Source organism: Neoarius graeffei, chromosome 7 (assembly GCF_027579695.1).
Source record: "Neoarius graeffei isolate fNeoGra1 chromosome 7, fNeoGra1.pri, whole genome shotgun sequence".
NCBI classification, from domain to species: Eukaryota; Metazoa; Chordata; class Actinopteri; order Siluriformes; family Ariidae; genus Neoarius; species Neoarius graeffei.
Genome location: NC_083575.1, coordinates 17,162,003 through 17,180,386, shown reverse-complemented (window position 1 = coordinate 17,180,386; position 18,384 = coordinate 17,162,003). Strand labels below are relative to the sequence as shown.

The window sequence follows — 18,384 nt, the reverse complement described above, 5'->3', positions numbered from 1 at the left end:
GAAGGCTACATCAGGGGGCAGAGCCTTTTCTTACAAAGTCCCACAGTTATAGAATAGTCTTCCAAGTAGTGTTCAGGACTTAGACCCAGTCTCAGTGTTTAAGTCAAGGCTGAAAACATATCTGTTTAGTCAAGCCTTTTGTTAATAGATTTTATTAGGTAAAGGAGTTGATCTGGAGGGTCCTCTGGCATAGAATTTTGGTAAACTGGGATGTATGGATGCTGTCATCCCCCACTCACTTGGGTTTGTTGACAGTATAGTGGCTAGATGCTTTATATTCTAGGGTGCCCTCATGTCTGTGTTACCTTCTGGCTCTCCCCTTTTAGTTATGCTGTCATAGTTAGTTCTGATGGAGTCCCTGCTTGCACTCAGTGCAAAATGTATCCTGTTTTTACTCATTAGGTGACATTGGGCATACCTAACAACCTATGTTTTCTCTCTCTCTTTCTCCCTCCCCCTTCCTTCTGTCTGTCCCTCTGAGTTACATGTCAATCCTGAGAAACCAGTAAGATGCTGACCTCTTCTGCTCCTCAGATCTGCCTGATCCATCCAGATGCCCTACGTCTGGCTGGAGTCTCATCACATTGTTCCTGTGGAGGATGGCCCCATATGGACAGTCAAAAGTCACACTTGAGTCTGGTTCCTCTTGAGGTTTCTTCCTCATGTCATTTGAGGGAGTTGAACAACCAGTCTTGGTCACTCACCATTTGTCGCTAACTCAAGTTTAGACTTTGACTGACACTCTAGGTCTTGATAAAGGCAAGCCAGTAAAGGTCTGATGGTTTTCCTACATATGTAGATTTAAAAAAAAACCTTTAGAACATTGGTGAATAGAGTTTAAAAATATTTTAACTTAAGGCTAACTTAGGAGTGAGGACAGCTAAGAGGTTAGTTTGTAAGATAGTTTGTTTATTTTCTAAGGCAAGGAATAAAAAAAGTGCTGTATGTATGCTGTATATAGCATACTTTTCAGGGTTTTAATTGCAACATCCAAGCTAAAATTTACTTATTATTTAAACTAATCAAGAATTCAGAGTAAAATCAATCACAGAGTTGAGGAAAAAATGGTGAGAGTAGACTCGGCATGAAAACTTCCAGTTTCGGCCATGATGGCATAGGCAGCAAGAGCGAGGAGCCCTGACCAAATTTGCATGCAACTATATAAAAATTTACCTGAACATATCAGAATCAAAGTAATTTAAAGGCCCGGTCCCACTGCACTTACGGATGCAAAGAGGATGTAAAACGTAAAAAAATCTTTGCCATCCGTTGGAAAATGCTATGCATCCGTTGTGTACTCATTGCATACGTGCTTCATACGTTCTATCCATCGAGCATCCGTCCACTGTGATTTCATCTGTGCAAAAAGTTTTGAGCTGCACAAAACTTTTAGAACAGATAAACTTTCCGCCGTGTACGATGTAAATCCGCGAGATATACGAGCAACAAACGTTCTATGTCCGTCATCATCCGTTAAACGTCTGCTGTATCCTCTCTGCATCCTCTGGGCATCCTCGCAACTCACATCCGCTGCAGCTGAAAACGGAAAGAGGGAGGAAAAATAAGGTACATGAAACGTCTATTCATCGTTAGTAGCACGGAAATAGAAAGGATGTAAGCGTATGCATCTCGTATCTAAAGTATTCAAAACGGACAAAGCGTTTATATCTGGGATGTATCTCATATATTTAGGATGTCTGGAGTATGTCTAGAGTATGTAGAAGGACACCTAGTGGACAATCGATATTTTGTATAAAAAGGGGGAGAAAATCATCTAGTAGTAGAGATGTATCGATGTAGCCGCCAGCACGTCTTTCCACTTTATGCTGATGGCGTGCGTGCTGCATCCCTTTATATCCGCGGAGCAGACGCAATTCATACCCCCCGCATGCGCAGTGAACGGTCTGCATCCGATATACATCCGCGCAACATCCCCTTTGTTTCCGTTAGGCGTACGTGATGCATCCCCTTAATCTGCTATGCATCCGTTCTTTCTGCTATGCGTCCGCTTCTCAGTTATCACCGGTAACCCCTTCGGAGCTGTCATCCACTTCCATCCGCTTCCATCCGCTAGGCTTCCTATGAACATGCGTTTAACATCCCCGCTATATACTACCCACGTCCGTTCTTTTCCGTTCTGTTTTCGCAAATTTTCGCCAATTTTGTCCATTTCTGGAGTGGATGAAAATGGATAGAGCCACCCCCGAAATTTTGCTCGTCCGCTGTGTCCTTTTTGCATACGTTTTGTGTCCATCGGCCAGTGGGACCGGGCCTTAACAAGCTGAGTGTTTTATAGGGCTACGAGCTTATAATGATTTCCTCTAGTCAAAAACAAACCTCTCTTACAATGAGAAACATGATTGATAACTAGCTAACAGTCATGGCCTCCCCTGCCATGTGCCATGACAACCTGTGTGATATATGTGCTCTGGTTTCCCCCACAGTCCAAAGACATGCAGGTTAGGTTAATTGGCAGCTCTAAATTGACCGTAGGTGTGAATGTGAATAGTTGTTTGTCTCTGTGTCAGCCTGGCGACTTGTCCAGGGTGTACCCTGCCTCTCGCCCATAGTCAGCTGGGATGGGCTCCAGCTTGCCTGCGACCCTGTAGAACAGGATAAGCGGCTACAGATAATGGATGTGTGTGTGTTATTACATTATGTATTTATTTATTTTATGTCAAGAAAAGTCGATTCAAGAACTTGGGAGAGCTTCACAAGGAGTGGACTGAGGCTGGTGTCAGTGCATCAAGAGCCACCACACAGATGTCTTCAGGAAAGGGGCTACAACTGTTGCATTCCTAATATCAAGAAGCATCTTACTTGGGCTAAGGAGAAAAAGATGACTGTTGCTCATCATTTCAAAAGTCCTATGGTGTTTCCTAGGGCCGACTGGAAGGAACTTTGACTGATTTGTCTGATTTACCCAAGTTATCCTCATCTCCAAGTGTTTCTGGGAAAAAGAGTAAGACTTTACTCAACCACATATATTCTCAAACTGTCCTATACTGCATGATATGGTCACAACCGTGTTCCCAGAGACAGGATCCATCCTGATGCCCTACGTCTGGCTGGAGTCTCATCACATAACTCCTGTGGAGGATGGCCCCATATGGACAGTCAAAAGACACACTTAGAAGATGGCTCAGGACACTTACAGTTTTGCCATGATAACTTTAGGACTGCAATTGTCATGAACAGTCTGGCATTCAAGTCTCCATCAAGGAACAGTGTGGCAGCGGGGGCGTGGTCAAGCGCCGGTCTGTGACAGGAGGGCGGAGTCAGGGAAGGTAAGTGGCAGAATCACTACACCTGACGGCAATTAACCTGTGTTTGTGTGTGTCTTCCCAGTGACCGCGCCCTATTTAAGGAGGGAGAGTGAGAGCGGAGAGGAGCATCCCTGAACAAGACGCTAGTGCGTGTGTCTCTGTGTTTATTACAGGTTGTTAGACTGAAAAGTTTGGCAATAAAGCCGCTATTTAACCCTGATCTCTGTCCTGCCGTCCTCTGTGCTCCACCCACACGTAGGGAACATTACAAACAGTTAATAACGTCAACAAAATGGACTTCATGATAAAACTATAAAGCATTTCCTGGTTACACAGTTGTACTTTGGTTACATAGGACACACTTATAGAAGCAAGTTAATTATAATCATACTATCTGTAATCACTCAAAAAGGGGTGGGTTCCTTTTTGAGTCTGGATCCTCTCAAGATTTCTTCCACATGTTGTCTGAGGGAGTTTTTCCTTGCCACAGGCTTGCTCAGCAGGGATAAATAAATTTATTAGGGATAAAATTAGCTTATATATTTAAAGTCTTTCTTTTTCTATAAAGCTGTTGGTGCCATTGTTGGCACAAACATTACTATTAGAGCTGGGACTTTAGCTCAGCCAAAACTTAGCCAGACACACCAAAAAAGCAGCAGGGCAAAGGATTTTACAAGGGATTAGTGCCGGGCTGCCAGGTAGCTCTATCTATTTATAAAACTCTAAATGATGCATTTAATGCCTCTGCAGAAATTGCCATTTTTGGAGTATTAGTCAATGAGATTTTATTGGCCACAGACAAGAAAAATGCTTTTGCCTTTGCCTCTCTTTTTGCCCATAGAAGAATAGTTCTAGAGTGGAAATCTCCTGATCCACCGAAAGTTTCTGTTTGGGTCAGCAGCTTTTTCTAACTTCAGAAAAAATTAAGTATTTCACCAGAGGATCAATGAGAAAGTTCCACAAGATATGGGACCCCTTAATTTTGTATTTTGACAGGCTCAACACTCTCCCATGGCATCATAGGGCCCTGATGATTATAACATAGCAGATGAGAAGACAGTGCATACTTTGAATAAAGTGTGAAATTCCCCTACCTTTTTCCTTTCTTTCTGCTGACCCCCCCCCCCCCCCCCCCCCTTTTTTTGGCAGTGTGTGGGTGGGAGGGACTTGAATGATTAAAACAAGGGAAAAATTCAAGACATTGTATTTAAATACATCCTGTACTGTACTTCCTTTCTTGTGTGTTATTAATATGAATTGTATGCGTTTCCCATGACAGCTAGACTTAATCATTAAAGTACTTCACAATGTAGATATTAGCAAACATCAAAAATCTAATTTCCTAATGAAAGAAAGTGAGCGTTTTTCAGATAAACTTTATTAGATCATCATGTCAGAAGGAGAAAAGAAAAGACTTTCCAGGTGAACAATACCCCTCTTATACAGAGTACAGCTGTTTTCTCTATTACAGGTTGCAAATCATCTGAACCAGTCTGGCAAACTGTTCATGGTTAGCCATAGGATCTTCAGCAAATGAACACAGTTTCCTAAAGAGAGAATATACACACACAATATATTAAAAATACACACACACACATATATATATATATATATATATATATATATATATATATATATATATATATATATATATATATATACACACACTGCTCAGCGTAAATGAGTACACCCCCTTTGAAAAGTAACATTTTAAACAATATCTCAATGAACACAAACAATTTCCAAAATGATGAAAATAAGGTTAATAATATAAAATATTACATATTTTTCAGTTTTACTCAAATTAAGGTGGTGCAAAAATGAGTACGCCCCACAACAAAAACTACTACATCTAGTACTTTGTATGGCCTCCATGATTTTTAATGACAGCACCAAGTCTTCTCGACATGGAATGAACAAGTTGGCGACATTTTGCAACATCAATATTTTTCCATTCTTCAACAATGACCTCTTTTAGTGACTGGATGCTGGATGGAGAGTGATGCTCAATTTGTCTCTTCAGAACACCCATAGGTGTTCGATTGGGTTCAGATCAGGAGACATACTTGGCCACTGAATCACTTTCACCCTGTTCTTCTTTAGAAATCCAACAGTGGCCTTAGATGTGTGTTTAAGATCATTGTCATGTTGGAAAAGTGCATGACGGCCAAGGGCTGATGGTAGCATCTTCTCTTTCAGTATAGAGCAATACATCTGTGAAGTCATGATGCCATCAATGAAATGCACACATTTTATACACGCACAATAATGTCTCATCTCATCTCATTATCTCTAGCCATTTTATCCTGTTCTACAGGGTCGCAGGCAAGCTGGAGCCTATCCCAGCTGACTATGGGCGAAAGGCGGGGTACACCCTGGACAAGTCGCCAGGTCATCACAGGGCTGACACATAGACACAGACAACCATTCACACTCACACCTACCGTCAATTTAGAGTCACCAGTTAACCTAACTGCATGTCTTTGGACTGTGGGGGAAACCGGAGCACCCGGAGGAAACCCACGCAGACACGGGGAGAACATGCAAACTCCGCACAGAAAGGCCCTCGCCGGCCACGGGGCTCGAACCCGGACCTTCTTGCTGTGAGGCGACAGCGCTAACCACTACACCACCGTGCCGCCCCGCACAATAATGTCTGTATGTTTATTTACATAAGCTTTTCTTTTTAACTCTTTTGGCAAGATGAATAGATATTTTTGTCTTCCAATTAAATTTATGGCACTACTAACACTGTTCTTGCCATCCAAACTGGTCCTATTACAAGAGGATAGTGATGGTTTTTATACTTTTCCTCGTTAAATAAGATTTGATTTGGGGGATCGCCTAATTCAATTAAATTTTCTTGTCATATGTACTCAAGACAGTATCACACAGTACAATGAAATTCTTATTCTGTGAGTCATCCAGCAACATTACCTGAACATGAATAAAGGCATTAAAAGACAAAAGAAAGTAATTAAAATTAAATAGGGATTAAAATAAAGAAATTAAAGAGATCAAGTAATTAAAAACAAAGACAAATAGTAAAAATGATGCAGTAAAGTGTCAGTGCAAATAAATGGGTAGTTCAGTGCAAACTCTACTGAGTGGAGAGGCAGTGGCTGGGCTTTGTTCATAAGCCTAATGGCATGGGGGGGGGGGTGCGACGACATCACACAACATGTCTTTCAGCCTAGTTGTTTTGGCTATCATACTCCTGTACATCTCCCTGATGACAGCAGCATGAACAGTTTGTGTTGTGGATGGGTAGTGTCCTTGATAATGTTCAGGGCCCTCCTCAGAACTCTGGTGTTATAAATGTCTTCCAGTGCAGGGAGTGCTGCTCCAGTGATGCTTTACTCTCTTCCTCTGTGTCAATGATCATCTCCTTTGTTTTGCTGATGTTAAGAAAGTGATTACTGTCCTTACACCACTTCACAAGGCTTGCCACCTCCCTCCTGTATTCTGTCTCATCTTCCCCAGAAATCAGTGCAATGACTGTGGTGTCATATGCAAACTTGATAATGCTCATGTTAAGCTGGGTAGCGACATCGTCATGAGTGAAGTGTGTATACAGCATGGGACTCAGAACACAGCCCTGTGGGATTCCTGTATTTATGGTTATTGTTTTGGAAATGTTGTTCCCCAGCCTGATTGACTAGGGTCTGCCTGTTAAAAAAAATCCAGGACCCAGTTGCAGAGAATTGGTGGCATGTGTGTGTGTATCAGTGGCAGCTGGTAGTCTTTCAAACAGGGGAGGCTGGTTGGTTACGATATTTCCAGATTTTAAAAGAAAAAACATCAATTTTGCCCATACTCTTGCCTCTGATCTGGCTGATTGTTGGCAGCGTCACAAACTGTGAAATAACAGGTTCTTTTGGCCCATTAGCCTACTGTCCAATATACACGATGGTGGTGTTGGGGGGGGGTATATTTTAACATTTTATATTTTAAAATTGTGGCATGTTGTTTAAAAATTGATCATTATTGAAAGCAGCTCTTTGTCAGGAACCTCAGCAGTAGAGCTGGGTGCCACACATTTCATTCAATGACACTTTCCCTATATTTTACTTATTTTGACTGAGAAACGCTGTCACGAGGGGGAAAAACTCACACACACAAAGTTATAAGGGAATGATTTCGCACTGTAGTGGGTTGAGCACATATATTTCTATGATTCTGGATGTGAAATAGCAATGTTGTAAGGTCGGCTATAACATAAGCCTAGCGCAATTCATCCTACACGATGTTCGTCATTTTTAGAGGAGGCTGAGCCTCCCTCGTTGTCTTAGAGCAGTCGCCCGTGGTGTGTACGTATATACACACACACATAGACGGCACGGTGGTGTAGTGGTTAGCGCTGTCGCCTCACAGCAAGAAGGTCCGGGTTCGAGCCCCATGGCCGGCGAGGGCCTTTCTGTGCAGAGCTTGCATGTTCTCCCTGTGTCCGCATGGGTTTCCTCCGGGTGCTCCGGTTTCTCCCACAGTCCAAAGACATGCAGGTTAGGTTAACTGGTGAGTCTAAATTGACCGTAGGTGTGAATGTGAGTGTGAATGGTTGTCTGTGTCTATGCGTCAGCCCTGTGATGACCTGGCGACTTGTCCAGGGTGTACCCTGCCTTTCGCCCATAGTCAGCTGGGATAGGCTCCAGCTTGCCTGCGACCTTGTAGAACAGGATAAAGCAGCTAGAGATAATGAGATGAGATATATATACACGCACATATATATAAAATAACAGATTCATATATGTATTTTAGACACAAACACACAGGGTTTCCCTTAAACTATCTTTGTGTAGCAGCCCCGATACACTTAATTTATTGACTGATACACTTAGTGACATGCTGCTACCCATTAAACCGCCGCCATGACACTTAGAATTTAGACCCTACCAGGGATCGCATTAATGCAGAAGTTGTGCATTTTTATGCCAAAAAAAATGCCCCCCCCAAAAAAAAGGCATGTTCAGAATTTTAATGCCCCCCCCCACCCCCCACCCCCCAACATGTTGAACTGGTAAAAATCAGGTCTAGATGTCACCAGAAGCCACGAAATGAACCATTTCATTTCAAAATTTTCCACAGGAGCATGCCCCTGGACCCCTCTAACTTACATGCACGTGCGTGCACACACACACACACACACACACACACACACACACACAAATAAATTCCCACACTGTATAGTGGAGAACCTGTTTTAAGTATTAATTATTCTATTTTAAATAAATTAAATAATTTAATATCTCTCACTTAAAGGTAGTCAGAACCATGGTACTCCTCTCAAACTCATGGGCTTTGCAATGTCCTGACTGAATCACCTCTTCGGGAATGTCGGCAAGGCGTGCAGCATTAAATCCATAGCTCTTGGGACAAGCACCACTGATGAATTTGTACAGGAAAGTGATGGTTTCCTGGCTAGGATCCTCATCACACTCATTCTCCACCATGCAGGCCTGAGTGCAAGTGTAGTAGAAAGATCACAAGTTTTAAATCCACAAGTGAAAAGTCTGTCAAGACCCTCCAAGATGTACTAGACAGGTAGCTTTATATTTCCCTTTCTTGATAAATGTGCCTTGGTGTACAACTGCAATAATATTTCTGTAAAAAGACAGATTATGAAAGCTGCAAAAATTGTATTTTACGGTAACTTTCATGATGTTGCATGGTTCACCTTGAAGTTTAAAAAGTGAAAATACAATGTGTTTGAGCAGTTTTTTAAACCACATACTACATTTTAGCAATGTGCTTAGCTAAGTTTAGCTTTATGTTGTAAGATGAATGTGTACAAAGTACAAAGTGTGGATTTTGACTTGCAAGTTGTATTTAACATTATCTTAACATTAACTTAACCAGGGATGAGAGTGGGTCCTGATGAAAAAAGCAGAAAATCTGTAAAATGTCCTGAGGGTGCCGAAGGCACCCGAAGTAATAAGGGGGGTCCAGGGGGACACCCCCCGTGAAATTTTTTTTTCAAAATGAGACCTTACACACCCTATTTCCTGCAATCTGAGCTGTAGTTAATTAAAACACCTGATGCCTATTTTCATACTTATTGAAATAAAAACACTATTATATAGGACAATATGTATCAAAATCAATATGTGTATTGCATTAATTCAAAATAATATGTACATTTTATGGGGACTGGTTATTACTCATTGTCAACATCACTTGTTTTTCTAAAAAATGTCCTTTCAAATCCATAGTTATTTACAGTTCCATTAATAAATCAAATTTTCATATATTCAATATTTTGAATTAAATAAAAACATTTATATATCTTATCGAGACTGACCTTTTCCGAATGTCCACATTACTTGTATATGATTTCTTCACGTCTATTTAAACTTTAAAGTTATACAGTTATCAACACTGTCAGCTATAATTCAAATTATCATATATTCAGTGTATTGAATCAAATGAATGCATATTTTATGGGGACTGTCTTTGTCTTATTGTCCACATCACTTGTTTATTTTCTTCAAAAGGAAGAGCATATGTCTATTCACACTTTTTACAGTTAAGTTGTTTCCAGTTCTCAGTTATTTTTGAAACAAATTTTCATTAGATCATTTAGAATTCTTCTTCAGCTTCTTGGCCAAAGCCATCATCAGTCCTATCTTTTTTCCTTTTTCTTTCATTAGCCAGCTCCTCCTGTGTTTTTACATGCTCTAACCTAGCTCTCTTCTGCTCTCTCTCTCACACTCCTCCCTTGCTTTCCTTTTGCTTTGCTAAACTTGTTTTTTATACCAGCATCAATTTCACGTACCTTCATTTCATCTTGCTTGTCAATAATATTCGGCATCTTGAGAAAACACGTCGATTAGAGGAACATATTTTTGATATGCAGCTCACGAACATGGGCTCTCGCCTCACAGCAAGAAGGTCCAGGTTTGAGCCCCGTGGCCGGCGAGGGCCTTTCTGTGCGGAGTTTGCATATTCTCCCCATGTCCGCGTGGGTTTCCTCCAGGTGCTTCGGTTTCCCGCATAGTCCAAAGACATGCAGGTTAGGTTAACTGGTGACTCTAAATTGACCGTAGGTGTGAATGTGAGTGTGAATGGTTGTTTGTGTCTATGTGTCAGCCCTGTGATGACCTGGCGACTTGTCCAGGGTGTACCCCGCCTTTCGCCCGTAGTCAGCTGGGATAGGCTCCAGCTTGCCTGCGATCCTGTAGTATAGGATAAAGCGGCTAGAGATAATGACATGAGATGAGATGAGCTCACGAATACGTGTAAGTTTTGATAAAAGAAAACGGCTGTGGGTATCTTTGTAAAAACTGTTCTGATTGGCTATTATGGTCTCGACATCGATGTTTTGACCAATAACAATGTAGATAACACGAATTTTACATCACATTCAACAAGATTAAATGAGACAAAAGATGGCGACTTACAAATAATGTGTAAACATCGTTGGAGTTAATTAAGTTTGAACAACATGAATACCCCAACCCCCCTCAATTAATTAAAAAAATTCTCAATGGATTTGGCATAATATAAAAAGGTTGTTTTTTACTCAGAAAAAGCGGAAATCCGCCGAAAAGCGGAAAACTCTCATCCCTGATTAACATTATGAAGAACAATATCTGTGCCAAAGACAGATCTGTCATAACCTTTTGCTGAGTAGTTAAATTACTAAGACATGAGTGCATGGGTACCGCCAGGGGGGGAAAGGTTAGAACAATTCTAGGGGCCCAGCACTGCCATGGGGCCCTTTAAGGGGCTGATAATATGCTTTTAATGATTTTAATAAGACTTTTGAAATAACAACAATGCAATATTCCATCTGGTAAAATGAGCTAATTGAACAAGGTTGTCTATTTCTTGAGTTCTTCAACATATTGTCATTTAACCCTCCCCCTTTTGCGAAATAGTACGGTCCAGTTCTGGTAGAAGCGCGATTGCTGTGTCGCGGTGCAGCAGCCAGCCAGCCAGCAGTGGAGTGCGTACAGTCTATGATCGCTAAATAGGAAGAGTGGCTGTCAAAAACGTAAAGAAAGGCAGCTGAAAGCTGAGAGGGACTGGAGAGGCAGGCAACTGGTCACTCACTTTTTCCCAAAAAAAGGTAGCTATCGCTCACATGTGTGTTCAAAATATTAGTGAATGGTAAATGAACAGTATGAACGTGGATGGATTAGCCTATAAAGAGAACACTTTTACAGTTTGTACAGTGACATTTTTTCCATTTTAATAACTGAACTGACTTGTGTGATAATATTACGTTATGCTGGTGCTAATAACTAGTGCTAATAACCAGTTTCATAACTAATGGGGTGCCCTAAATATGCACAGATTCAGCCTCAGGGGGACCTCCGCCCTACCAAACCACTGAACCCCCCTTTGGAGAAGGAGGTAAGCAGCAATACAACCCATAAATGCTTTAGGATTGAAGTTTTTAATGAGCGAGCGCCATACACAGTTTGCTAGATTAAAGTGTTGCTAATAACGGACACCAGTCAAGTGTTTGACATGGTTACATTTGGATTGGTTGATATTGCTGGTAAGAATCTATCTTGAATATTGAATATTTTATTGTTCATGGATATTTGAATATTTGCTTTGACAATAAATGAGTGCTGCCTAAAAGAAAGCATAAACTCTCAGTGGATTTCTTGCAGTGCATTATGTTGTATGAAATAACTGTTGCCTAGTTATTAATCAAGGCAGGAAATTGTGATTACTGATGTTTTCTGGAACTCTCTGGCACTGAAATAGCCTATAAAGAATGTATATCTTATAAATCCACACAGATACAGTGATGCATGCAAGTTGTGTCAACACATGAACGAATGAACTCCATACTAAGTAGCCCAATTTTGCACACTTGAATGAAGAAGAGTTCAAAGCAGTGTGTTAAATAATGTTGGTTATGTTTATTTACAGTCAACTCAATAATAACTGCTGCATCATTCACCATTTTATTTCCTTTTTCTTTTTATGTATGGGCTTATATTGGCCTGAATTATGTCTGGGCTTATACTGCCATCTACTGGTCAAACAATATAAAAGTGTAAATTAGAAAACAAGGTCAAAAACTCCTGGTCCATGGAGGGGCAACCAATAGTCTAACTCTGCTTATGCTCAAATTTCTGTCTAGACACACTTTGCTTTGAACATATTCCCTTTTTGCAGAACAGTACACACAACTTTCTACCTAACACATAACAATCCATGGGATTTCCATAGGTATTTTGATGCTGGGTAGAAAACTTTTTCTATGATTTATTAGCAGTCACATCACATATTTCACTACCAATTGTCCTAGCACAAGAAGGCATGTGGCAAAATCTTGAAGTTTAATTTGTGATTGTAAATGCACCAGAATTAGTCACTGACCAGTTTTCATCTAGTCCCTGGTAGGTTAATACATAAAATGTAATAACAAAGTCACAAACTCAAGGTCCATGAGCTATCAAAAGTCAAATAATGACAATAGTGCAATTGTGACGAGGGTGGGCAAAGTTGGGGGGCCCAAAATTTTAATCTTTCATGGGGCCCAAAATTTCTGGCGGCGCCCCTGCATGAGTGTGACTTTCAGGAAAGGGCCATGTGTTGTTCGACTAAATTTATAATTATTAAATCATGTGATCCATCTCAGTTTGAGCTAACAAAAGAATAAGACTCACCATATGACCAAGTTTAACAGCACAATTCTGAGAATAGTCTTCTACCAGTGAGTGGTACTGGGTGGAAAATATAGTTCGGCAGCAGATCCTCATCGACAGTTCCTTCACCATTGCACTTGCAATGGCCGTGCCATCATAGGTGGCAGTACCCCTACCTATAGCCAATCACATTAAATGAGGCACAGAGTTGTGTTGGGTGTATTTCAGGCTTGGGGGACCCCCAAAACTAAGGTTGTTAAACATAGAAGTGTGTTACCCAGTTCATCAAGAACAAGTGAATGAGTGGTCCCATGCAAGAGGATACTGGCTGTTTCATTAAGTTCCACAAAGAAGGTACTCTCTCCTAATAGTACCAGACAGGTAAGCATGAACATTCAGACCAAGTCAGGTGATCTCTTCTCATTCAAACTTTTTTCTTCTTGCAATATAAAACATTTTCTTTTTGAACCTTAAACAGACACCTTAAATAGCACATCGTACAAAAAGGGGAGGCAACTCACCAGACATGATACGATCGGAGGCACCAAGGCGAGTGAACACTCGGTCCACAGGGGTTAGGCGCAGGCTTTCAGCTGGCACATAGCAACCCAACTGTGCCAAAATCACAATCAGGCCACACTACAGTGCAAACAAACAAACAAACAAACAAACAAACAAACAAACCCACATATAGATCACTAATAGAATAACAATCTATACAAGAGTGTTTTCCCAGACCAGGACAAACCCCGTCCACTTTAAAACATATATGCAGAGCCATGGCCTCACTTTCGTTTATAAATGCCTTGAGACCTCAAGAATGGCACAGGAATAGTTTTAAGCGTTAACAATAAATCTAATATAGTAATTTTTACGATAAAAGCAATTTATATAGGTAGCGGTCTGAGTGAATGACCTTGACATCTGTGACGTCACCAAAGGAAGTTTATCGGTCTCATCACCATTTCCGTTATACTAAAACACAGAGCTGACTGCAACTCCGATCCTCCATTTTGAGCTAATTTATTGCCATGCCACGTAGATGTGTTGCTGGCCGGTGCAACAACATGACAGAAGGTGGATTTACGTTGCGTTCATGGCCCAAGAATGTTCAAACTGCAAAGACTTGGATGCATTTTGCGAGTAGTTCACGGACACATTGGGCGCCTACGAAGTGGTCTCTCCTCTGCTCTGCACATTTTACTGAAGACTCGTACGAGACCTCTGATCTGTTGAAGAGCATTGGCTATATTGTGCCCATATTGAAAGAGGGTGTAGTACCAACAATTAAAGAAAAATAAAACTACAAGAAAAGGAAAGGTTTTTTTTAAAGGAAAGTGAGTTCAGTTGCACCAGTCCTCCCTGAGTGAGCAGAGGGTTGTTTTTAACTTTTTGGTTTAAATGAGAAGCATTATGTTTGGAGAAAGGAAAAAACTGCACTCCAGCATAAGAACCTTATCCCATCTGTGAAACATGGTGGTGGTAGTATCATGGTTTGGGCCTGTTTTGCTGCATCTGGGCCAGGATGGCTTGCCATCATTGATGGAACAATGAATTCTGAATTATACCAGTGAATTCTAAAGGAAAATGTCAGGACATCTGTCCATGAACTGAATCTCAAGAGAAGGTGGGTCATGCAGCAAGACAACGACCCTAAGCACGCAAGTTGTTCTACTAAAGAATGGTTAAAGAAGAATAAAGTTACTGTTTTGGAATGGCCAAAGTCCTGACCTTAATCCAATGGAAATGTTGTGGAAGGACCTGAAGCGAGCAGTTCATGTGAGGAAACCCACCAACATTCCAGAGTTGAAGCTGTTCTGTACAGAGGAATGGGCTAAAATTCCTCCAAGCCAGCAAAAATTCACATACTTTTGCCACTCACAGATATGTAATGTTGGATCATTTTCCTCAATAAATAAATGACCAAGTATAATATTTTTGTCTCATTTGTTTAACTGGGTTCTCTTTATCTACTTTTAGGACTTGTGTGAAAATCTGATGTTGTTTTAGGTCATATGTATGCAGAAATATAGAAAATTCTAAAGGGTTCACAACTTTTAAGCACCACTGTACATGTATGTTGCATAAGTTATAACACCTATCCTGTTTTAATGAGAGTCAACCCACAAATATATATATATATATATATATATATATATATATATATATATATATATATATATATATATATATATATATATATTATTCCCATTTATGCAGCATACAAGAGTCAAGGATGGAGATACCATCCACTCAGAAATTTATTTAAAAATAAAGGCTCTGCGTATCTGCTTTAAACAACCTTCTAAAGGAAAAACCTTACAAATCTGGGACAAACAGTGAATACAGCACTAACACTGCTTATCTTATACCTACAGACCTTTCTTTTTGTTTTTTCAATGTGAACTGCAGCTTATCTAAATTAAAAAAAACTTAGAAGTTGCATGTATATAAACCAATATCCATCCCAAGACCCAAAACCAAATACTCTGCAAGGACAAAACTCATTCCAGGCCAACTTGACATTAAAAATTTCTAAAAACTCACTAGAATTGTGTCCTAAACAGTCTACAAGAATGAACTCACCTGCCTCATTAGGGTGGACTTGCCTCCCATGTTTGGCCCTGTGACAAGTACACAGGGAGCCAGTGCCTTCCTATTGTCCTCACTCTCCTCTTCCTCATTGCCAGGACAACCAATAAAGATGTTATTGGGGATGAAGCCATCATCAAAATAGGTTTTCGTGACACAGGGGTGCCGGGATCCGTGGAGGTCCAGGAAAGGGGAAGAATGGGGGCCATTACCTGGCAGAATAATCTCTGGTTTTACCATCACTCCATTCCCACTCTGGCTGTATCCGGACAAACTCAACAGCACATCTTCAACAGCATAGACACCATCACTATTGTACTTATTAGACTGTGAAATAGGGTTTCACAAGGATCAGTTGGGTATCCATATAACTTGATGTTTAGGTGATCCTAAAAGGTATATTGGTAAAATATACCCAAGTCAAGAAAATGTAATGATGTAATTTATCATAAATATCCTCTAAACATAGAGTAAAACAAAGTCAACCAAAGGCTCAAACACATTAAAATAAATACCAAATATAGCTGCAAGCAGCAATTAAGGGGGCCAAGAACTTTGTCCCCACCCCTTTGCTATGGCAGAAGACAAAAGCCACTAGCCTCATCAGTGGTTGCTCCAAGTAAATGGACTAAATTTAAAGGCAACCGGTCAAGCTGTTCTTATCACCTCACTTCTTGTTTTCATTTCAGTTCAGTGCACCCCCCAAGTTGCAAATGTCAAATTTTGTTTCTTAACATCAGATCATATTGCTAAATATGTGCAACAACTTTAAATGTCAATTTACAAAAGGCACTGCTGAGATATGCCCTCATGTCCTGTTTGGTGACTTAATTAATTTACAGATTAAAGATGATCCAAATTTCTTGATTGGGGGGGAAATGGGATGGATGGACAGATGGACACTGAATTTCAGCATGGCCGAGTTCCTATTTGGCAGATCACCAAAAAAAAACCAACAACCAGCAACCCATAACTCCACACCACACATCGAACCAACATATCTCCAAGGATTCACAGAAAGAAGACTCATCATTGCAGGTTACATGGTTCAAAAGTTATGAACCATTTTACTAAAATTTTTGAATTACAGCACTTCCTACTTGGGTTTTAGGTTAAACAACCTGTCCCTCAGGACAAGGTCAGTGACTCATCTACAAAGTTTGGTCAAAATCCATCACAACATTGCTGAGATATGCCCTCATCCTGAAAATTTTGTTGCACATTATGGATAAACCATCAATCATGTTAAAAATCTAAGACAGAAATTTTGTTCTTGGTCTCCTGATGATAGCTTCCAAATTTCATAGTTATTCAACAAAATTTGTGGTAAGTTTAAAAAAAACAACAACAACAAAACCCCATACCCCTTAGCAAAAAGTAGTATACTTAAAGTTCATTTTATTAAGTATGCTTCAGTATGAGTATAAGTATAGCAAGTATACTACAGACCATGTACTTTTAGTGTACTAGAAAGTATACAAATTTAATACTTTTTCGGACTAAATTGGAACATTTCAAGTTTATAAAAGTATACTTTAAAGTTCATTTTAAGTTTGCAAAAGTACACTTTAAAGTATACAACAAGTACACTCATCTATATACTATCAATGTACTTGGTATATCCCTCTTGCATGCTTAAAGTATACCACAAGTACACTTATTGATGTACTTCTTTTTTTGGGCTTTTTTCACCTTTAATGGATAGGACAGTGTAGAGACAGGAAAGGGATCAGGAAATTACCTTGGGTTGGAATTGAATCCAGGTCCCCAGATTTATGGTATGGCACTTTAGTTGACTGAGCCACAACACCCCTTGGTTACATACTTCAAGTCCCTATTTTTAGTTTATTATTGTATACTTTAAGTATACTGTTATAAACATTGGTTATTTCACTAGTTTACTTGTTATACTTTAAGTTTGCTTGGCATATTACTTGTAGCTTACTATTTATATACTGGAAATATACTCCTTAATGTATTCTTAAAGTTTACTCATACTGTATGTACACAAGAGTGTGATGCATTTACAAAATCACAAGACAGAATGTTGAAAACAAGTTTGATATATTTTCAAACATTTCAAAAATAAAGACCTATGAAATCAAGTCCTTCCTTACTGGAGAAATTGATCAATAAAGTCAAGTCAAAAGTTTTTCTGTTTTTGTGTATGATTTTAAGGTACATAAAGATAATGCAATTGAGCACACATACTATATACTGTAAAGTTTTAAACTCCAGCATTATATTATATTAATATATAAATTAAATGTTAAGCATGAGTCAATGACTTGACCTTATTATGCACTTGGAGCAAGATATACTAAGTATTAGTACTTTGTGGCAGAAAAACGTGAAAAGTATACTAAAGTATACGTTTTAGTATTAAAGTATAAGTCTTAGTATTAATGTACTTAGTCTTAGACTTTTATTTATACTTTTCAGTATAAGCCAAGTATACTTCACTATACTATTCTTAAGTATATAAAATATAGTTTATAAAAAGTCAACTTCAAGTATACTTCTGCAGTTTTAGTAAAAAATAAGTATACTCATATTACACTTGAATAAACTTCTTTTTGCTAAGGGACACCACTGTTTTCGTTAGACACCAACTTCCTCTTTAAGAAATGACAAATTTCTTCAATCATCAAACACATTGAACCTTCAAGAAAATCACCAGAAATAGGAATTTTGATCTGATGTTGAATGGTTCAAAAGTTATGAGAAGTTTTACAAACTTGCAAATTATACCATCACCTAGAGGTGAATTTGGACAAAATTTTGGAGACCCTTAAGATGAGGACAGTCATAAAGTGTTCTATGGGGCGTCATAGACTCCCATAGGCAGCATAATAATAATCATAATTATTATTATTATAGAAAACACAACTTGTAGTGATTGTATGCAAAAGTAAGCC

General features: G+C 39.5%; 1 protein-coding gene across 1 annotated transcript; it reads right to left on the bottom strand.

Moving 5' to 3' along the window:
- Positions 1 to 4,628: 4,628 nt before the first annotated feature.
- Positions 4,629 to 15,724, bottom strand: LOC132888820 (DNA mismatch repair protein Msh6-like). The gene is made up of 6 exons (XM_060924914.1): positions 15,461 to 15,724; positions 13,396 to 13,513; positions 13,152 to 13,238; positions 12,896 to 13,050; positions 8,520 to 8,722; positions 4,629 to 4,813 (listed from the first exon to the last, which is right to left on the bottom strand). Exons 1-6 carry the CDS (start codon positions 15,704 to 15,706, stop codon positions 4,732 to 4,734), a joined length of 891 nt encoding a protein of 296 aa, XP_060780897.1. The 5' UTR covers positions 15,707 to 15,724; the 3' UTR covers positions 4,629 to 4,731.
- Between the last annotated feature and the right edge of the window lie 2,660 nt (positions 15,725 to 18,384).

What these genes read in the sequence shown, in the direction of transcription:
- LOC132888820 (XM_060924914.1), bottom strand. Translation starts at nt 15,706, where the DNA reads ATGGTAAAACCAGAGATTATTCTGCCAGGTAATGGCCCCCATTCTTCC. An exon ending in CTCCGATCGTATCATGTCTG is followed by an intron (nt 13,239 to 13,395) that starts GTGAGTTGCCTC and finishes TGGTACTATTAG; the next exon opens with GAGAGAGTACCTTCTTTGTG. An exon ending in CTGTTAAACTTGGTCATATG is followed by an intron (nt 8,723 to 12,895) that starts GTGAGTCTTATT and finishes ACTTGCACTCAG; the next exon opens with GCCTGCATGGTGGAGAATGA.